This window comes from Herpailurus yagouaroundi, unplaced genomic scaffold (genome assembly GCF_014898765.1).
Source record: "Herpailurus yagouaroundi ecotype Mexico unplaced genomic scaffold, PumYag 219, whole genome shotgun sequence".
NCBI classification, from domain to species: domain Eukaryota; kingdom Metazoa; phylum Chordata; class Mammalia; order Carnivora; family Felidae; genus Herpailurus; species Herpailurus yagouaroundi.
Window position 1 is genome coordinate 801,448 of NW_024412450.1, and position 21,914 is coordinate 823,361.

At 49.9% G+C, this 21,914-nt stretch overlaps 1 protein-coding gene and 5 non-coding genes across 6 annotated transcripts; 1 reads left to right on the forward strand and 5 right to left on the reverse strand.

Annotated features, from left to right (window-relative positions):
- The first annotated feature begins 670 nt into the window (after positions 1 to 670).
- Positions 671 to 743, forward strand: TRNAK-UUU (transfer RNA lysine (anticodon UUU)). The gene has a single exon. It is a non-coding gene; the product is annotated as a tRNA-Lys (tRNA).
- Positions 744 to 5,995: 5,252 nt separating this feature from the next.
- On the reverse strand, positions 5,996 to 7,325 carry LOC121018387 (basic proline-rich protein-like). The gene is made up of 3 exons (XM_040457123.1): positions 7,307 to 7,325; positions 7,091 to 7,182; positions 5,996 to 6,802 (listed from the first exon to the last, which is right to left on the reverse strand). Exons 1-3 carry the CDS (start codon positions 7,323 to 7,325, stop codon positions 5,996 to 5,998), a joined length of 918 nt encoding a protein of 305 aa, XP_040313057.1.
- A 1,878-nt stretch (positions 7,326 to 9,203) lies between these two features.
- TRNAA-UGC (transfer RNA alanine (anticodon UGC)) lies at positions 9,204 to 9,275 on the reverse strand. The gene has a single exon. It is a non-coding gene; the product is annotated as a tRNA-Ala (tRNA).
- Positions 9,276 to 11,748: 2,473 nt separating this feature from the next.
- Positions 11,749 to 11,821, reverse strand: TRNAF-GAA (transfer RNA phenylalanine (anticodon GAA)). Its single transcript has one exon. It is a non-coding gene; the product is annotated as a tRNA-Phe (tRNA).
- A 6,052-nt stretch (positions 11,822 to 17,873) lies between these two features.
- On the reverse strand, positions 17,874 to 17,945 carry TRNAA-AGC (transfer RNA alanine (anticodon AGC)). The gene has a single exon. It is a non-coding gene; the product is annotated as a tRNA-Ala (tRNA).
- A 3,699-nt stretch (positions 17,946 to 21,644) lies between these two features.
- On the reverse strand, positions 21,645 to 21,716 carry TRNAA-CGC (transfer RNA alanine (anticodon CGC)). The gene has a single exon. It is a non-coding gene; the product is annotated as a tRNA-Ala (tRNA).
- Between the last annotated feature and the right edge of the window lie 198 nt (positions 21,717 to 21,914).

Genomic DNA, 21,914 nt, shown 5'->3' on the forward strand with positions numbered 1-21,914 from the left:
CCCCCCCTCCCCGCCCCCACTGAGGTGCACCGTCGCGGTTGAGCGCGTGTTGGGACTGATCACGCCCTTGTCTGTGGGTGTTTGGGGGAGGAACGAGGCAGGACGAGGTCGCTCTGTCAGCACTACTATTTCTGAAATCTTTGGGCCGCGACCACCCCAGGGATGAGGCGCTGCCTTCAGGCCGACCCCCGACAGCGCTCCGCGGCTCTCTCAGCCCTGGGACTGCTCGCCCTGCGCGGGGACGGCGGTCCCACCCAACAGCAGAGGGAGGGGTCCCTTGTGGAACATTGTCGGGCGCCTTCAAGCTCTTCCTCCTTCACGGTCGGCCCCTCCGACGTGTAAGGGTGCAAACAGGGGCCGTGTGAGCAGCGTGGGTGCAAATGGGAAACATTCAGGTGCCGGTGCTTGGCTAGAACCCAGAGCCTCCTGAAACCTGCCGGCTTCCTGGAGGAGACGGTGCATCTTTGGTTCTGAACAACTGGGGGGTGGGGGACAGAGAGGAGAGAAAAAGAGGAAAAGGTCCCGGAGATTGTAACGTGTCTCTAAGGGCACTTTTTCCCAGTGAGGAGAATTCAAAGGATGTTATTTGAGAACCAGGACACGCAACGATAGGAAGTGCCCCAATGTGCAAACCAATATTAGATATGCACGGAGAGGAAGCAGCGTGTGAGCCTGGATAGCTCAGCTGGCAGAGCATCAGACTTTTAATCTGAGGGTCCAGGGTTCAAGTCCCTGTTCAGGCGTAATCACTCTTGCTTTGCCCTGAGCACCCAAAGGGTGTAGGAGAGAAGGGTTCCGCTTGCACATTGACTGGAACTTTGTCTACTCTTTGATTTGTAGGCGCCACCTCTATGGAGATTGCTGGCCTGGAGACTCACACTTTTATGGGGTTTTTAGAGACGAGTCATCAGGTGACTGGAAAGAAGAGCAACCAACGCTTCTGAACTCTAAAAACAAGAAAAAAAATTGAAACAAAAATAATTTGAATGACAGTGGCAATTTCATCAGAAACCATAGAGGCCAGAAAGGGTGGCATATATATTTTTTTAATTTTAGAGACAGAGTATGCAACCGAGTGTGCAAGCAGGGGAGGGTCAGAGAGAGAGGAGAGAGAGAATCTCCAGCAGGCTCCCCGCTCAGTGCAGATCTTGATGTGGGGCTTGATCCCACAACCCTGGGATCATGACCTGAGCTGAAAAAAAGGGGTGGACACACTCAACCGACAAGCCACAGGCATCCCAGGATGGCACTTTTTCAAGCGCTGAAAGAAAAGGACTGTCAAACCAAAATACTGTATCGAGAGAAAATATCCTTCAGGAATGAAGGGAAAACAAGATACTCCAGATCAAGGAAAACTAAGATAATTGCTCGCAGCAGAACTGCCCTAAAACAGTGGCTCCGGTAAGTTCTCCAAACAGACAGAAAATGATAAAGAAAGCAATGTTGGGCATCAGGAAGGAAGAAAATACATTGTAAGCAAGAGACATGGCAAATATAATAAATTTTCATCATCTGGAGCTTTCTTTTTTATTTATTTATTTATTTATTTATTTATTTTAATTTTTTTTTTCAACGTTTATTTATTTTGGGGACAGAGAGAGACAGAGCATGAACGGGGAAGGGGCAGAGAGAGAGGGAGACACAGAATGGGAAGCAGGCTCCAGGCTCTGAGCCATCAGCCCAGAGCCCGGCGCGGGGCTCGAACTCACGGACCGCGAGATCGTGACCTGACTGAAGTCTGACTGCGCCACCCAGGCGCCCCTCATCTGGAGCTTTCTAAGTTAGTGTTTGACAGTTTGAAGGAAAAGGTATAACATTGTCTGACATGGTTCTAATGTATGTAAAAGAAATTGCTAAGACAAGTACATTACAAATGAGGAAGGGTAGAGTGACAAGAAGGGAGGTAAGGTTACTACAGCTCAGGCAAAATGGTGACACGAGGTGTCTGTGGGAAGGCAAATCCACATGATGTACGTCCTGGAGCAGCTGCTGAGAATCTATGCGAAGGGAGACAGTCCAAAAGCTACACATAAAGGAATATGGAATCCGAAAGATGTACAAGTAGTCCATAAAACAAACAAACAAAGGAACAAAAAGCGAAAATCACAGAACCAAGCAGAAGCAAAAAAATAAAATGCCAGACTTAAGCCCTAATGTATCAATAATTGCATTAGATATAAATAGTCTAGGTACACCAATCAAAATACAGATATTAAGAGGGTGGATTAGAAAACATGACCCTGCTGTCCGCAGGAAGCTCACGACAAATATAAATACAGAGGCAGGCTGAAATTACGAGGGGAAAACAGATATGTCATGAGGGACAGCTGGAGTAACTATGTCATCAGTAAAGTAAGCCTCAGGACAAAGATCATTAACAGAGACAAAAAAGGACATGATATAACGGTAAAAATTGTACATTTACCAAGATGGCAGAGTCATCCCCGATACCACGCACCAAACCACAGAGCTGTGAAATATGCGAAGAAAAAACTAAGAACTGCTAGAATTGAAAAGAAAAATAGAGGGGCGCCTGCGTGGCTCAGTCTGTTGAGCTTCCGACTTCTGCTCAGGTCATGATCTAATGGACTGTGGGTTCGAGCCCCGCATCGGGATCTGTGCTGACAGCTAAGAGGCTGGAACCTGCTTCAGATTCTGTGTCTCCCTCTCTCTCTGACCCCTCCCCTGTTCATGCCCTGTCTCTCTCTGTATCAAAAATAAATAAACATTAAAAAAATTTTTTTAAAGAAAAGAAAAATAGACAAATCCACAATTATAGTTGAAAACTTCAAAACCTCTTTCAGAATAATTGATACAACTGAACAGGAAATGATCAAGCATAAAGAAGAACGCAAAAATACTATTGGCCATCAGCATCCAGTTTTTTTTTCTCGTTTTTTAAAATGTTTATTTATTTTTAAGAGACAGAGCGTGAGTGGGGGAGGAGCAGAGAGAGAGGGAGACACAGAATCCAAAGCAGGCTCCGGTTCCGAGCTGTCAGCACAGAGACCAATGCAGGGCCTGAACCCAGGAACTGTGAGGTCAGGACCTGAGCCGAAGTCAGACACACAACCAACTGAGCCACCCAGGCACTCCCCAAACCCAGTTTTCTTATCCAGTTTTATTGAGATGTACGTGACATAGAGCACTGTATACGTTTAACACATACAGCGTAACAACTTGAGTTACATGTATTGTGAAATGATTATCGCAATGACTTTAGTTAACATTCATCATGTCATAGATACAAAAAAAAAAGAAAATATGTGTTTCTCTTTGTGATAAGAACTCTTAGGATTTACACTCTTAATGACTTTTTTAAATATGAAATTTATTGTCAAATTGATTTCCAAACAACACCCAGTGCTCATCCCAACAGGTGCCCTCCTCAATACCCATCACCTCTTAATGACTTTCGAAAATACCATACAGCAGAGTTGACTATAAATGACTTATTATATCCCAGTACTTATTTATTAGTAACTGGAAGTTTTTACCTTTTTTAAAAAAAAGGGTTTTTTTTTAATATTTATTGGTTTTTGAGAGAATAGAGAGCCTGTGAGGTGGAGGAGTAAAGAGGGAGCGAGACAGAAGCCGAAGCAGGCTCCAGGCTCCGAGCTGTCAGCACAGAGCCCGACGTGGGGCTCGGGCCCAGGAACTGTGAGATCATGTCCTGAGCCTAAGTTGGCTGCTCAACTGACTGAGCCACCTAGGCACCGAAGAAGATTTTACCTCTTGACCACATTCATCAAATTCCCCCATTCTCCACCTGCCACTCCCTGCCTCTGGTGCCATAAGTCTGATCTCTTTCTGTTAGTGTCTTGGGTGCTTTACTTTTTATTCCACATATAAGTAACACCATACAGTATTTGTCTTTCTCTGACTTATTTCACTTAACACAATGCCTGCAAGGTCCATCCATGTTATCACAAATGGCAGCATTTCCTTTTTTATGGCTGAATAATATTCCTGTGTGTGTACCACAGCTTTATATATATAATTTGAGGGGGGAGGGGCAGGAGAGAGAGAGAATCTTAAGCAGGCTCCATGCTCAGTGCAGAGCCTGACACCGGGCTCCGCCCCACGACCCCGGGATCATGACCTGAGCTGAAATCAAGAGTTGGAGGCTCAGCTTACTGAGCATATTTGTAAAAATACTATTGAGTCTATTTTGAAAATGACAGAAACTGATTCGTCTGGCAGAAATTCCCTTATCCGACTTACAGAGCTGGTAGAACAGGATGATAAGAGAGAAGGGATGGACTTCACTGAGGAAGAATCTAGAAAGGTATCAAACACAAAGATCTTCGAGTTCTGACGTGTGAGTGTGTGTGCATGTGTGTAAAATGCTGGTGGTGGCAGGACAAGAAAGGTACTGAGCTCTCTGGTCACATAAAAGCACAGTTAGGAAAGTCTCCAGCATTACTGAGTGATGTTTCTTTGCATTACACCAGGAAGAATCTGGATATTGGTTGGATTCACGATATTTATATTAAGGACGCGGGCTTTGTTTTTCCTGTTTGCCCCATGAACACCATAGGAACTGTTTATTGAATATCTATTACAGTAGCTGGACTGTGTACGCACAGTGCTATTGGAATGCCTGTGTTTGTAGAGGTATTGGACAGTTTCTCAATGGAGAATCTTTTAAAGATCTAAACATTGTGTTCAAGGCAAAGAGCACACTCAGGCCCTGTTATATGTAATTCAGGAAGCCTACAGGTAACAAGACTGTATTGCACATATGAAACTTACTAACAGTAGATCCTAAAAATCCTCATCACAAGAAAAAAACTGTAACTATGTGTGGCGATGGATATAATAACTAGACTTCCTGCGATGATCATTTTGCAGTGCATACCAATATCAGATCATTATGTTGTGCACCTGAAACTAATATAGTTTTATAGGTCAATTATATATCAATTTAAAAAGAAATAAATGTGAACGAATTGATTTAAAGAATAGATCTAACGTATCACCATTGTGCCACCATCATGGTAATGATTGATTACCATAGAAAATTTATCCATCTATTTTGAAACTGTGGGTAAAAGAGGGCACCTGGGTGGCTCAGTGGGTTCAGTGTCTGACTTCAGCTCAGGTCATGATCTCACAGCTCGTGGGTTCGAGCCCCGCGTCGGGCTCTGTGCTGACAGCTCAGAGCCTGGAGCTGCTTCGGATTCTGTATCTCCCTCTCTCTCTGCCTCTATCCCGCTCATACTCTGTCTCTTTCTTTCTCTCTCTCTCAAAAATAAGTAAATATTTTTTTAAAGTGATGGATAAAATTTTGGTGAGGAATGAAGTACTTGTTTGACCTCAAATATTTCTGCCCATTTTACAAACTAACTGAATGAAGGGAAACATTACATTTAGTTAACCCCACTAATAAATGAAAAACCCTTAAGTGATACACTGAGAACGAACATAGTTTGTATTTTTGCCAAACTGTGTAACCCGAACCCAATCATGAACACCAGATAAGCCCAAACTGAAGGGTCTACTCGACGACTGGCTTGAGTTCCTCACAACCGCCAGCGTCAGGAAAGGAAGGAAGGGTTGGGGAGCCATCCCAGATTGAAGGACACTGAGAACAAGAAAGCCACCTGCCGCGCATGACCCTGAACCGGGCGGGGAAAGTCGCTCAGAAGGACCTTTTTTTAATGATTGGTGGAATTCAAGTACAGCTGGGAGTTACGTCGTAGTACGCTATTAATGCTAACATTTCAGAATTTTAACTATTAGAAATAAGACCTGACAATATGCAAGTTATTCTGAAATCAGAAAAAATAGTAATTTGTGTGTTTCCATTTGGGGGGAAGAGAAAAAACAAGTGTGGCAAAACGATTGAAGTGGACAAATCCGGGTTCGGTGGCGGTCGCTCCTGGCACAGGAAGCCGTGTCTGTCTGCAAAGCACCGACCCACCGACCACGGAGGTCGCGATCGCGGGAGCGCTCCGCACGAGGGGCCCCGCGGGAAGTGGGAAGAAGGGAGTCACCGCTCCCGGCGCTGCCCGCGGACCGCAGGGGGGTCACCGGCCGTCCGGCCACCGTCGCGGGTCGGGTCCCGGGTTCGCGCCGTCGCGGGTCCCGCCCGGGTTCGGGTTCGTGTAGGGGACGCGACTCCGAGACCCTCGGAGGGCGAGACGGAGGGAGGGAGCCGGAGGGGAGCGGGGGGCGTCCCGGGCGGCCGCACCTGCTTCGGGAACCCGAGCCAAGGGCGCGCGCCCTTCCCGCCTCGCCCATAATGCGGTGCGACAGTCACTGGGTTTGTGGGGATCCCGGGTCCTGTGGGGTCGGGGGGTCGGGGACCCACACTGTTTAAAAGCCGCAGCTGATTCTGAAAACCAGAGGGTTTGTCAGGCCGAGGCCTGGAGACGCCGCCGCGGACTGAGGCCGGGCGGGGGGGGGGGGGGGGAGGGGGGCCCCCGCGGGAAGTAGGCGAGGGGGCCCCGGGGGCCCCGGGAGCGGGCGGGCGCCGGGAGCGGGCGGGCGGGGGTGACGAAGGCGAGCGGAGGGTCGCGTGAGTGGGCGCGAGAGGCCGGGGTGGGGGTGCGGGGGGAGAAGATCGGTTCCCGGTCCCGAAGGGAGCTGAGCGCGCGTTTTCCCCGGACGGTCGCGGCGTCGCACCGGAGAGGAGGCGCGCGGCGGAGTCGGCGGGGTCGGTGGGGTCGGCGGGTCCGCGCAGTCGGTGCGGTGGGTGCGCCCAGCGGGGTCCGCGGAGTCGGTGCGCCCGGCGGGTCAGCGGAGTCGGTGGGGTCGGTGCGCCCGGCCGGGCCGGCGGGTCGGCCGGGTCTGATCCCTGCGCGGTGACGGCCCCGAGAGGAGCTGCAGGTGGGAGCGGGGTCTGCCGGCGTCCGCACGTCGGGCAGCGGGAGGAACGAGTGTTTCCTGGACGTTGAGTGTTGAGGTAGAAGCCGTGGCACGGACCCTAAGGCAGTAACTGGTGCCAGGACGGCGGGCACCTTGTGTGAACAGGTGCAGGGTGTCGGCTGGGTCCAAGGGCCGACGGCTCGGGACTGCACGTGAGCGGTGACATCTGTCATGTAAGCAAGCCTCGGGAATCCAGGTGTCTGTCTCAGAATCTCACCCCCGCTTCTGCAGGGGCCCCGGCGTTGCCCATGTCCGATTCTTGGAGGCACAGGGAGAGGGACCTGTCACGGCCCCCTCGTAATCGAAGCCCTTGTAAGGCAGCAGAGACTTAGGCTTAGTGGACAAGGTACAGACGTGAGGGCAGCAGGGGGAGGGGGAGGCGCAGGATTTCTTCCATGGAGGGAGGAGTGGCCTGCGAGCCAACAAGTCTCACCCGCTGCAGAAGCAGCCATACCGGAAGGAGATATTTTAATCACAATTCACTCATAGTATAGTTTTTAGCAATTTGATCCCAGACGAGAGAACTGGCCAAATTAGTTGGGACGGAGAGGACATTTCGGTGTTTGCCATAGGGCTAGAAGTCCTCCAAGTTTGGCTTTCTGAGACCCCCAAATAGTTTGATAGAACCCATGGCATTTTGGTAGATCAGGTCTCCCCGCGCCCATTGGAGCTCATCCACAGAAAACTCAGGGGCTGTGTGATGGGACCCACAAAGTCACCTAAATTATTGTCCGGGGGACTGGACCTGGAATCTGGAAGTCTGCTCAACAGCACCCTAATTCCACATGCCCTCTCCAGGTCCTTTCTCACTAACACCCACACTCCATGTGCTTAAATGCTAGAGAAAGCACTCAGATTAAAGAGAATGCATGGAATGACCACATTACCCCCCTCGAAAACAGCACCCTGGAACAAGTAATTGGCCCCAGGGAGCACCACCAATCAGCAGCCAGGCAGACTCCAGGCAGTCCCCCTCGGGAGTGCCCGCTGTAGATTTTGTCACTGGAGAAGGGAATCTGGAAATAAGGACATCCCAGCCTGGCGGAAAGTTAGACTTACAGACTGGAAACAAATTTAATTCCCTCCCAAAGACAAATGATCCAGCAGGAAATAAATCCACAGAGAGCAGCAGTTTTGAAACCATCCTGCATCGGAATTCTTGAAAAGGTGCCGTTAGGGACTGAATTGTGTGTCCCCCCTCCCCATCTCCAAATCCATATGATGTCCTAACCGCACAGTGCAACTGTATCTGAAGATGAGTCTTTAGGGAGGTAATAAAGGTTCAGTGAGATAAGGGTGCCTCTCATAGGAAGAGGAAGAGACACAAGGCGTGTGCACACGAAGGAAAAGCCACGCGATGGGACAGCAAACGGAGAAGGCCGCTGTCGGCTGCTTCCTGAAAAGGGCTCACCAGAAACCAGCCCTGCGGCACCTTGATCTTGGCCCCCAGAACTGTGAGAAAAGAAATTTCTGTTGCTCGAGTCTGTGGTATTCTGTTACGGTGACCCTAGCGACTAATGCAGGTGCCACCAGTGGGTCAGGAACTCCTAGGTGTTCCCTGGCCACACAGAGCAGAGGCGAAAGTTCAGAGGAAGTGGCCGCCCTTCACCCGCAGAAGCGGCCGACACACCTGTGTTCTTGTCACCTTTGCATCTCTTTCCCGTTGTGACGGAAAAGCCTTTCCTACTTCCTCATGTGAGGGCCTTCATTTGATGTTAACGGAGGTCTCCAGGCAATGTTTTGTTTCGAGATTGAAAACAACGGTGAAAACAGGGTGAGTGAAGAAATGTAGGGAAGCAGGTATTATGGAATATCGATTGAGAATGCGTTGATCCACGTTTATTTCTTTCATGTTTGGAAGGCCCCTATTGAGGTCCCTGGCCATCTCCACCCCCCCCCCCCCCCGGCGTCCAGCATCCTTTGGCTTGCTCACCCCGGAGGGGCTTGGGGTCCGCAAGTGCTGGGGGTCTGTAGAGCAGCCAGAGGAGTAATGCTGCTCTCATTCTGCGTTTGGCCCAGAAAACAGAAAGAACCAAAGAAAATGTAGGTAGGGCGATGCTGTTTCTTCTCCGTTGTTGTATTTCCCTCTCTTTAATAATAGTACACGGTGGGAACCACGGTGAACCGCTAGCTTTTGTTCGGGTTCAAGGGATGTTGTTAGGGTCCCGTCCCCCTGGGTGGTGTGGGGGCTCACAGCAAGAGATGAGGGAGAATTCAAGACAACCCATTAGGTTTTTCCCTCCATATGTGCAGGAATGGAACAAAAAGTTAGGAGTGCTAGATCAGTATTTCTTGAAGAATTAAAAAAAAAAAAAAAAAAAGCTATAGCTTGGAGGTGCCGGGGATCGAACCCGGGCCCTCATACATGCAAAGCACGCGCTCTACCACTGAGCTACACCCCCCTCCGCAAGGGCTCGCTGCTAACGGTTATCTGGAAATAAGTTTTGTTTTCTGAGGCCCTTGATTCCTGCCTGTTGTGGTGGTTCAGTGTTAACGGGGCTCCCGCGGCTGCTTTGAGCAGGAGACCTTCAGGAACCAAAGAGGGGCACTGATTCTTCAGAGTGTAGAACTTGAGATGGAAAGGAAGACACTGGAAACGTGTCCGGTGATAGCCAAGAAGTGTCTCCTGTGGCTTCAACACGTGTTTACAGTTTCCTTCTCCCATTCCTGCCAAGGAAGTAATCAAGCCCCAGTTTTCAGCTCTTTCGCTTTCCTTCAGATATGTCTTACCCTGAGACACAAGGCTTTGGAAAGTCAGCATTTTCCGGCCTAAAATGGTTCATAATATTTCTTGTTTGCTCCATTGGAATGTTAAGTATCAGATTTAATAGGGAAAAGGCATCACGACCCTAAAAGGAAACCCTAGAGTGATGCATTCAGCATTTCACTTAAAGGGTCGTTTCTCTTCAAACTTAGGAGGCCCTGCCAATGGTCCAAAATCTCTTTTTCAAAAGGCATTCATTAGGCATGAAGGAAACAGCTTTGGGGATGGAGAGAAATGTTGGATTGTGACAGTGAGACCAAAGGTAAAGAGACACAAGATTTAAGGGTCAAGGGAAAAATTATCTATTTATTTATAGGAAACATCATGCCATTATCAAACAGAAGAAGTGCAGAAAACAGGTTATAAAAATTCTTTTGGAGATGGAGGGAGGGGGGAGGATGGGAACATGAGGAACATGAGCTAGCTTTGCGCACATTAAATTCGAGATACATGCAGCGCACTTGTGAGGATGCTACACGGCCAACTCAGGATCACCTGGGCTTCAAGCCTTGGGTTTGTGAGTCACTGGGAGACCCAAGAATGAGAAGCCAGATAAAGACCAAAGAGTGTGCTCATTAGCGTTCACTCCTGGACATTTCTTGAACCCTGGGACTTATCCTGGTTAAGACTGTGTTCTTTGAACTACATGAGAAGATGCTGAGAAAACCAATTTCCTGGTACCGTATTTCTAGTGGTTAAGTGTTTCGCATTCTGGTTTCCCCATATATGAGCTTTTGCCAGTATTCCTAAAATGACTGAGTCCTTTCTGAAATTGGAGGAATAAGATTTGTCTGGCAGACTAGTTCTCTCACTTGGCTCATGGAACTTTTATTTCCTTTATTTTCTTTTATTTCCAGTATGGTTGATAATGCAGTGTTAAATCCGTTTCAGGGGTACAATATAGGGATATGGCAATTCTATGCATTACTCACTGCTCATCAGGACAACTGTGCTCTTAATCCCCTTCACCTATTCTACCCGGCCCCCCACCCACCTCCCCTCTGGTGACCATCAAGTTCTTCTCTGTAGTTAAGAGTCTGTTTCTTAGGGGTGCCTGGGTGGTGCAGTCGGTTAAGCGTCCGACTTCAGCCAGGTCACGATCTCGCGGCGCGGTCCGTGAGTTCGAGCCCCACGTCGGGCTCTGGGCGGATGGCTCGGAGCCTGGAGCCTGTTTCCGATTCTGTGTCTCCCTCTCTCTCTGCCCCTCCCCCGTTCATGCTCTGTCTCTCTCTGTCCCAAAAATAAATTTAAAAAGTTGAAAAAAATAAAAAAAAAGTCTGTTTCTTGGTTTGTCTTTCCCCCCAACTTTGTTCATTTGTTTTGTTTTCTTACATTACACACTTGAGTGAAATCATATGGTATTTGTCTCTCTCCAACTGACTTTGCCGTGCAATTCCTGGGTCGTAGGGTAGTTTTATTTTTGATTTTTTGAGGAGTCTCCATACTGTTTTCCGGAGTGGCTGCACCAGTTTGCTTTCCCACCAGCAGTGCAAGAGGGTTCCTCTTTCTCCACATCCTCACCAACATCTTTGTTGCCTGAGTTGTTAACGTTAGCCATTCTCATAGGGGTAAGGGGGTATCTCATTGTGGTTTTGATTTGTATTTCCCTGATGATGAGTGATGTTGAGCATTTTTTCATGTGTCGGTTGGCCATCTGGATGTCTTCCTTGGAGAAGTGTCTCTTCATGTCTTCTGCCCATTTTTTTAATTGGATTATTTGGTTTTTCGGTGTTGCGTTGTATAAGTTCTTTATGCACACATACATCCACATAATAATGGATACTCTCGTTTTCTGGTTGCAGAATTGTCCTTGCACATACACGAGCACACACCACACACATTCTACCACAACATTGCAGTGGTTCTTTCTCTGCAGATTCCCCCCTGCAATTGTGTGGATTAAAAACATCACACACACACCCATCAAGACAGAAATGAGTTGTAAGGGTAATGGCATGTAACATATTGGAATTTCTTAGGTTGTAAAACTTTAAATGAAACATTCGCTATGTCGGTTAACGTTTCATCCAAGACCTCAGTGAATAGGAACCAAGAGAGTGTGACAAAAACGCGCCCCTGCCCTCCCCCACGTGCCGGGACAAAAGCCAAGCTGCCGAAACCCGGGGTCGAACCAGGGACCTGTAGATCTTCAGTCTAACGCTCTCCCAGCTGAGCTATTTCGGCTGCTGGAAGGTTCCTTCTTTAGTCATTCTCCAATTAGTAAAGTGTGCATCGCGGGGCCAGGGTACCCTTCCTCACCCCCCCCCAACGTGTCCGCTCCCACTTTCCTCCCAGGCACCCGCTTCCCCGAGGGTTGGGGGGGGGGGCAGGGGAAGGGCTCCCGGAAACCCTGCGCGAGGAGAAGGCCTTCGGAGGCAGCGGGTGAGCTGGAGGAGGAGGGGCGGGTAGAAATGGGTCAGCAGGTGCTCCCTGCGTGGTCGCCTGGGGTTCCCCACGACGCGAATGCCGCTCGGGGATGCAGGGAATTCAACACGAATTACCGAGTCTTCTCCGGTCCTTTCTCTGTCTTGCTCCTCAGGGGCCGAGCAGCAGGAACAGGGCTAGTGGGCACGTGGGGGCGGTGACTGGCTTCTTGCTCGGGGTTCAGGAAATCCGGACGAGCCGGTGTTTCCTCCCTGGCTTCCCGGAGCGGACACTGCGGGCGGCCGAGGGGAGACCCCAGGCGGGGACTCAGGAAGAGACGTTGGGCGGGGACCCAGGGAGAGACCTTGGGCAGACACCTTGGGCGGAGACCCAGGGAGAGACCCTGGGCGGAGACCCCAGGCGGAGACCACGGGCAGAGACCCAGGGAGAGACCCCGGGCGCGGACCCAGGGCGCGGGCTGAGGCCGATGAGGCCCTCCCTTGCGCCACAGCCTGCAAGACGAGTTGTTGAAAGGAGAGGAGTACTGGAGTGCCGGAGACAGACAGGTAGACGCGAGAGCGTGGGTACGAACCCGCTCACTAGGAAAGGGCGGAGCCCCCCTGAGCCACACCTCTCACCGCAGAAGTGCCCTCACCCTCCGGAAACACGAGCCACATTTCTGAGGCGTCTTCAAGGACAGAAAATCCACCGTGTCACACGCCGCCGTGCCCTAAACCTCTGGACGGGACCCCGTGCTAGAAGGGTAAGAGGAAGGCAGAGGCCAGATAACGGCCCTTCTGCCCGAGGACCACTCTCCCCATCAGTCCCTCCCAAGGCCCCCGCCCCGCCAAAGGCCCAGGGCATTTTTCCTGCACGGAAAAACCACAGAGATCTCCGGATGGAACTCTCTCTTGTGTCCTCAACCTCTCTCCCCTTCGTTTCATTTTTCCCCTTCCTCGAAAGTTTGTCAAGCCCTCTCCGCGTTAGGAAGAGATGAGCCACAGTCTCAGAAGGCATTTCAATACTTACAAATTACAAATACTCTTACCTGGCATGTGTGAAGCACTTCTACAAAACGCTAAGAAGAAGACTAAAATCTCGAAAAGAAAGAGCAAATTAAGACGCACTTCACAAGAGAGGATCCCCATAGAGCCAGTAGGCGATTTAAAAGGTGCTCGACGTCTTTTGCTAGCAGGGAGATTCAAATTTAAAAACAGTGAAATACTCCTCCTCCCCAGCATCAGGTTCTGCTGAGGGTGCGAAGCAGCTACAAGTCTCAGGCATCTCTGACCAGGCTTTCCAGACACCCGCACACCTGCGCTGGGAAACTGAAAAACATTTTTTAAAGATTTTATTTCTAATCTCTACACCCAAAGTGGGGCCCAAGGTCACAACCCTGAGATCAAGAGTCGTGTGCTTCACCAACTGAGCCAGCCAGGCGCCCCCAGAAATATTGGCTGGAACTAAATATGCATATGACCTGTGACCCCGAGACCACACCTGTGCGTGTGCCCAAGAGAAATGCATGAGTATTTCCCTTGTGGAGGGGTGCAGAACTGCCACCCCGAAATCTGTCACGTTGGCCTCTTGATTACTTTGAACTAAAGGGACTTGAGAAACAGCTGGTGTGAGGACACTCTGATTCTCCTTGGTCCCTGAAAGCAGATGAGTGTCCCCTGTACCAAGAGGGCACAAAGCATCTCAGCACCAGAGACAGGGGATTTAGGGCAGAGAAAGTCAGATAAATGAACCTCGTTACTTGTCCACTGTTTACTACCCCAAGCCCAAACCCCTTTATCTTGTCACTGCTTCGAGTTTCATGTTTCTATGGGGCTCTCATATATAAAGAATTAAATTTGTTTTTCCCCTGTAATTTGTCTTACATTAATTTATGTTGTTAAGTGCTGTTGCGTTTGCTCATGAACACTAAAACTACATTTTTCTGTCATTTTCTGTCAGTGCACGACTCACATGTCCCACACCTGTTTTAAATCACGGAACATTAGCATAAACCCAGTTATTTGAGAAACTGAGAGAAAAACTTGAATTAAGAGTACAAATGTAGAGGGGCGCCTGGGTGGCTCAGTCGGTTAAGCGTCCGACTTCAGCTCAGGTCACGATCTCACGGTCCGGGAGTTCGAGCCCCACATCGGGCTCTGGGCTGATGGCTCGGAGCCTGGAGCCTGTTTCCGATTCTGTGTCTCCCTCTCTCTCTGCCCCTCTCCCGTTCATGCTCTGTCTCTCTCTGTTTCAAAAATAAATAAATGTTAAAAAAAAAATTAAAAAAAAAGAATACAAATGTAGAATTTAGAAGCATTCCTAATTATCTTAGAAGTCTTACATTAATTACTGGACCAGCATAGAATCCAGAAGGGGAAAAGGGACAATTTTTTCACCTACACTAGAATGACATGAACATGGACAGGAGTGCTTGTGGCCACGTTAGACGTTCAGCCGACACCCGGCGCCCTCCAAATGTGCTCCAGCAGTGAAGGGAATCAATACCTTGTGGTGGTATCTCGTGATGTACAGTTTCCATCCGGAGGAACGCCTAGGGGGCAACGAAAACCTCCACGACCATCACTATGGATGAATCTAATTGTTTTAAAACTGGAGCGAAATACTCAAATGAGTACATATCATATGATTCTATTTCTATTTCAGAACAGGAGAAAAACACATCTCTGGTGGTGGAGGTCAGAAAGCAGAGCAGATCGTGGTAAGAGGGGGAAGCTCCGGGAGCCTAAGAGTCTTGGGTCTTTGCCGGGGTGCTGGTTACCGGGGGTGCTGGTTACCTGGACGTCTGCATAGTCGCAGCCCATCAAGCTCGTTCATTAAGGTTTATGCATCTTACTTTATAATTAAGCCTCGATTTATGTAACAGGAAGAAAGAGGAAAGATGTCCTTGCAAACCTCCTTGCCTCCATTACCTCCTGTCTCCCCAGTGCTTTTCAACCTGCGGGCTCCGGGCTGCTGCCCTCTGTGAGCACTAGAAGCTCCCGCAACAACTCACAGAGCCAGGACCCGCACTCCTGTCAACAATCTCCGCGGTTTTCAGAATTTCGGGAACAGTTTTTTCTGGAACCAGGAAATACAGTGAAGGAGTGAATTTCAGTAAAACCCTACGTGTCTGCATGGGTCCTCAAACGCCAGTCTCCACGTCCAGACTTTTTTTTTTTTTTTTTTGCCTTTAGCCAAGAGTTGGTAGGAGTGTCAAATTTGGATGTAAGGTTTGGGATGATAATCTCCCAAACTATTTTGGTCCTTTTACCGATTGCTTCTCCCCAGCACAGAAACCATTACCTACTCAGGGTTTACCCGCAGCCCCGCACGTGGCCCCAACCAGGCCCAGGCTCGGCCTGAACTGGGAGCACAGGGAAGGAAGAAAAGTACGAAGTGATGTGGACGGGAGTCAGCACAGAGACTGAAGCGGGCGGGTAGGGACGCGGGGATGCGCTGGACTGCAAGGAAGGCTTGGAGTGCACACCGCGGGGGCGGAGGGTTGAGGCAGGGAGGGGCCGGGCGCTGGGCAGGGCCGAAGGGGAGGAGCGCAAGGAAAAGCATCCTGGGAAGGAACAACATCTGCGGGCAGGTGCAGCGGCTAGTGGACGCCCGCATCTCTCCGCAGCTTCCTGCCGGTGTGAGGCCGCAGAGGCGCGCCTTCTCTCTCAAGGGACGCGGGCTTGTCCCAGAGGGGATGTGGCCCATTTTGCCTCGGACCTTGGTGGCTTCGGAGCCTCACCTCTCCTTGGGCCTCTGGCCGGACAGGTTGCGCGCTCTGAGGCCGCGCGAGGCTGACGTGTGGTCGCAGTTCGGGAGCTGCGGGGAGGCCGGGAGTACGTGGCCGCGGTGGGGGCAGGTCCCGCCCGCGCCCCTGGGATCGGCACAGCCGAGACGCTGCAAGCGTGGTGCTTTGTAAGGTTTTGCCTGACATGCAAAAGGTAAGAATGTTCTCGTTTGTTGGCCCGCTTATTTCCAACTCTCAGAAGCGTATTGGAACCCGACTTTCTCCTGAAGAAAGGCTTCTGGCATTTGCGACGCGCTCCTTTCCTTCTCACACCCGGCCCTCGCCTCAGCAGGCGTCCCAAGAGCCGGGCTCGGCCTTGGGGAGCCCGGGGCCCCAACAGGGCTGATGCTCGCGGCCACCACCCCGTTGTCGGGCCAGCACGCGGGCAGTGCGGGTGAGTCAGCTGAAGGTGGGTGACCACCCCGCGTAGACAGGTAGGAAAAGGTGAGGGAGTTTTCTGGAAGATCCCTGGTCTCTTGGCTTCTCTAGAGGGAGAAGGAGGCTGCTTTTCTGCTCTCTGGTTGCTTGGAACCTCGACTGCTTTTTCCTTCGGTGACTGATTTTCTTTTTTTTTTTTTTAATTTTTTTATTTTTGAGAGAGGGAGGGACAGAGCATGAACGGGGGAGGGTCAAAGAGAGAGGGAGACACAGAATCTGAAACAGGCTCCAGGCTCCAAGCTGCCAGCGCAGAGCCCGACGCGGGGCTCGAACTCACGGACCGTGAGATCATGACCTGAGCCGAAGTTGGACGCTTCACCGACTGAGCCACCCAGGCGCCCCAGGTAACTGATTTTCTAAGACGGGATGGCGTGTCCTCCTGTGGGCTTCTGTTGAGGCACCTTGACATCAGAATCCGGAACTCTGGAAAGTTCCAGAGACAGAGGGTCGCCCTGGAGACTCAGGAGATTGAGGCCGAAAAAGATGTATGGTGTTGCGATGGGGAGAAGAGCTCCTAACTTCTGGGGGAACAAAGAACTGAGCGTCCCCTGACTGGTCCTGGCCCCAGGACCTCGGTGTCTGCCTTTTCAGACGGAAACGCCCCGGGGCGCCCCGATTTCAGCACAGGGGACCACTGTCGTGTCCACACTTATCATCCTTTGCAGTTTAACGGCTTTTCTGTCACTAAGCCCCAGAGTGTGAGAGTCTCTGACAGAAGCGGTGGCCACCTGCACATCAGCCATCAACCGCTGGCCGTGAACCTAGGAAGGTTTGCGTGCAAGTTTCCAGGCCGTGTAGACTTGGCTTGTATAAGTCATCCGAGTTGGGGAGGAGGTAGGACTGTAAACCCACAGGACAGCGTGAGTGCTTAACTCTGATCCAGACCCACATGGCTCTTCCCTTGGGCCTCACAGACCCCATGCCGAGTGCTTCCAGGTCCCACGACCAGACGCCGTGCAGTTGGAAGGACTGCTGTTGTTAGACGAGGTTATTTAGGCCCTAAGAAGCCTGGAGGCCAGCCTGGAGGAGGCCATGGCTAGCCGTGGGGAGGGTCAGAGGCCTGTCCGGCCTCACTCCAGAGAAGCCCCATCACAGGTGGCAGAGCCAGGACAGAAAGGCCCTGGTCAAATAAGGAAGGGAGCCCCCAAACCCTGCTTCTAAGAATCCCCGCCCCAACTAGTGGGTTCTCCACCCCCTTGTTAACAACTGTTAGTAACAGAAACCCTGACCCCTTGGGCTCACACGCTCTCACATCTCAAGACTGTACTCACCTCAATAAACATTCCTGCTCGTACCCCTCATCTACTGTGGTGTCTCCCCTTGAATGCGACATCTTTTCCATGGCTGGGTCAGGGCTCAGGGCCTGGGGTCTCCCAGGCTCACCTGACAACACTACCCTCTGGCTCCTGTAGCGCATTGATGGGGCCCAGGTGCTGGTGATCGCTGAGAGTGCTTGCAGATTGGGTAATAACAGAATCAACAACAAATAACCTCAGTGAATGAGCTCGGCCACCTCCCTGCTTCCCAAAGGGGTTAAGAATGAGTGGCGGCAGCGGCAGCAAGTTTCACGGAGATACTTGGAGCAGCGGTAGAGGTTAGAGATACTTGGAGCAGCGGTAGAGGTTAGAAGCACGGGTGGAACAAAACTGGAGGTGCTGGGGATTGAACCCAGGACCTCGTGCATGCTAAGCACGCGCTCTACCACTGAGCTACACCCCCTCGCTCTTACTTAGGCCTTGAAGCCCTTTCATGACCCTACTGTAACTGTAGTTGCCTGTGTCTCAGGGTTAATCATCCAAGCCCTTTATGTTTAGTTCCGTCCTTTCTATACTCCATACACTACATCCCCTCTGAGGCTCGGCTGCCCCCGGAAAAAAGGCGTTTCAGTTCCTTGTTCATGGTCAGCTCATGAGCAGCCTTTCCCAGAGTCCACTCCCCCTGGGATCCCACTGCCCACAGGCTCTTCCAGTCCACCACCTGGGTGCATCCTGGGACACGACGTTCTCTTGCGGGGTTCCCCAGTGTTACTTTTGGTGTCCTTTGACTCTTGGATACATCAATGCTTTATATAGTAAAAAAAAAAAAAATTAAGACTCCCTCAAGTGTGTGTCCAAAGCCTCTAAAGCTGAATACAAACAGAAACAAATTGAACATAGCATAACCACATAGAGGAAGAACAGATCCAAGTAAATGTTTTACACAGTGTTTTGTTTTAATTGTAAAGACAGAAAAAGCGAATCTTAACCTTGATGTAGCAGGGTTATCATTATTATTTTTTGTAGTGGGTAAGAGTATAGCAATTGTGATATTTTGTGTGAATTTTATTAATTTTTATTTGTGTGTGTGAAATTGAGTGATTGGAAAAGTGAATACATATTTGGTGTTGGAAATCAAGGCTCTCTCGTTAGAGAAGGAAGAAAGGAAGGCATAGTCCTGTTAACTCTGGACAGGAATTAGAGCCATCAGTATGAAACTGTATATAAATCTGTCATTTCCCCCCAGATCTGTCTGCTAACAGGGCCTAGAAGACATGATACTTCTGTAACAAAAAGCAATGCTAGCCCGCTATCTTGCTTTTCAAATACCATTCCCCACTCAAAGGAACCAGATACTTTTAGAAATCACTGACTCTAGGACTGGACCAGGGAAAGTACAAGATGAACCTGAGATATCTTTCTGTGCTATAATGTAGGTGCTTAAAAACGAAGGGGGCAGTTCAAAAGGATCCAGAGGCCAACTTGAAGGGCCCCTCACTGGTCAAATCAGAGACACTTCCAGCATGAATAATGACAAGTGACTATAATTCTTGGATACTTAAATCAATATGGAAGAAGGGAAAGCTTTGCTTACAGTGGGGTGTGAACTAATAATAGAATTAATAACAAGGTTAAAAAAATCACCACTTTGCCACCATCAGAACAATAATAGAGTCAGGCAAAATTCATAAGTCAGTTAAAAGCATAGGTAAAATTTTGATGATGATCAGAATATTTATATAGTCTCAGAGTATTTCCCTACAGGTTTATTAATTACAAGGGGGAGAATGATCATTTTAAGGGGAAGAAACCTGCTAAACACAACCTTAACAAAGTGATCAAAGCAAACATGACTAATAAGCCTGGTGTGATGCAGGGAGACATCATTCCTGTGACATTCCCCCCAAATATTCACAACCCAAATCGAGTCTAATCACAACATTAACTGGGGAACATGTTGATCTCATGAAAAACAAGAAGTGTGAGAAACCATTCCAGATTTTAAAAAGACTAAAGGGTAAATTCATACATGATGCTGTAATGGACCCAATTTTGGGACAGAAATTTCTATAAAGGAATTTATTAGCAAAATTAAAGCTAATAAGACTGCATATTAGACAATACTATTTAACCAGTGTTAAATTTCCCGACTTCAAAATTTGTGCTGTGGTAAGGAAATGTCCTTGCTCTTAAGAAATACATGCTGAAGTGTATAATAAAAAGATTATGACGGAGGTTTACAATAAAAGGATTGTGGATAAAAAGACACAGTATCCAAAAATGGTTTTGAAATAGTTTAGAAAAGAATAATCTCTTTCTCCCTTTGTCTCTCAATAGGATAGATAGATAGACAATAGATAGATAGATAGATAGATAGATACATTATAGGTAGATAGATAGATAGATAGATAGATAGGGATTTATTGGTTGTTGAGGAAGAGGCAACACGGTGCTCTGAAATGATCCCAACATTTGGACAGTACGTGCTTCTCAGGTGGTCCCCATCGTATTGAAAAGACTGCTAAGCAGAGACAAAGTTGTGAATTTGCCAACTTAGAATGTTAGAATTTAGCAGGTGTTTTGCTCTGTTTCGCTTTCACACTCCTTGCTTGTGAGTTACTCATCTAAGGACATCTGAAAGGGATGAATTTCTTTCTCCAGAGCTGGGAGGCGAGCAGGGCCTGCCTGGCTGGGAAGAGAGAGTGAGGCTGTGAGACCCAACACTCCTCCCTCTATTATTCAGCGGCAGTGACGGGAGCGGGTAGTTTGGGACTAAAACTATAACAGCCCTTTGGTGGGGCCATCAGTGGACTAGAAACTTTGAGCAGTGCCTGGAAAACGCAGAGCGGAAGTTTGGACAAGAAGCAGTAGAGGAAATGGCTGCTCTTTCGCAGCAGCGAGAATGCCTTAGACACCTGCCAACCATGTCTTCTTGTTTTGGCTAATGATTTCCATTTTGACGCAAACAAAAAGTTTTTTTCTGCCACCTCTTCATAGTAGCATGGTGGGTGTTAACTGACATTTCTGGGTATACTTTTATGTAGAGAATTTACTTTATTGTTTTTTATTTTATTTATTTTGAGAGAAACAGAGCGAGTGGGGGAGGGGCAGAGAGAGGGAGAAAACCCCAAGCAGGCTCCGTGCTGTCTGATGCGGGGCCTGAACCCATGAACCGTGAGATCATGACCTGAGCCCAAGTCAAAAGTCGAGCATTTAACCAACTAGGCCACCCAGCTGTCCGTAAGCAGGGATTTTAAAAGAAGGGACTGATTGGAGGGAAGGAAATCGGACGGTTTGAGCCAGCAGTCGGGCCCATGCAGGCTACTGAGTCATTTAAAGCAGATTTTTTTTTTTTTTTAATGTTTGGCAGGACTCTGGCCTCTTTGTGCTGTCCTGTGACGGCAGTGGCCACCCACTTAGCACCTGCGTCAAACTTCGGGTGATGGAGACAGAACAGAAGTGGAGGAGTCAGAGAGAAGACTTGTGGTTCCTCCTAAAAACTTCACACAAACCAAGGAACTACTTTGCCTCAGGCCTCTGGGTTTCTTCTCCTTTTTCCGTTTGCCCTGCTCTCAACAGTGGTGGGAATAGGGGCGAACTGACAACTTTGTCACTATGGGGGCAGGCTTCTTGTGTCGAGCGGAGGGTTCGTAGGCGGAACACCGGCTCCCAGCGAGCCCAGGCGTCGTCCCCGCGGAGGGAAGCAAAGTCTTTGCCGGTGTGAGGCCACAAGGGTCTTGAAACGCGGAACTTGCCCTGGATTGTGCGGTAGGCCCAGCCGATCACAGGGGTCCTTACAGGAGGGAGGCGGAGGGGGGAGGCCAGCGGGACCTGGGGGCAGGGGTGGGGAGATGCGGCCGCAGGGTGAGCAGCGGGGCCGCTGCCACAGCCGGATGCGCCCCCCCTGCCCCGGGCCGCACACCTGTGCGTTCAGCTTGTGCGTGCGCAGTGACGCGTTACACCTGCCGGAGGGAACCGACTGCGCGCCTCTTCTGCCCGCAGCCTCTGGTGGCTTTGAGGCTCGTGGGGTCTAAACAGAGTAAAAATTAACGTCTTGGGTCACGTGTTGGTTTTCTGGTGAGCATTCTGGCAGGGAGTAAAGAAGCAGAAGGTAGGATAGTGCAACCTGCACCTCCTAAGGATAGGGGGGGGGGGAGGCGGCTGGAGGTGCCGGGGGTCGAACCCGGGGCCTCGTGCATGCGAAACACGCGCTCTCCCACTGAGCTACACCCCCCGGCCGCCACGGGTCCCCCGCACCTGTCTCCATGGGGTGGAGGAGCCGCAGGTGTGGGGGGACGGGGGCGGGGGGGCTGGGGGCGGAGGGACTAGCCTTTTAGCAAACAGAGCTCGAAAGGGGGCACAGAATTTTGGAAGCGCTTGTCAGAAAACTGGCCGGCTCTTCCCTGGCTTGAACACGTCTTGCTGTTTGCTG

Excerpts from the sequence above, each read along its gene's own strand:
- LOC121018387 (XM_040457123.1), bottom strand. Across the intron at positions 6,803-7,090 it reads GGGCCCCTGCAGAAGCGGGG|GGATCAGACCCGGCCGACCC; the intron begins GTGAGATTCTGA and ends GTCACCGCGCAG.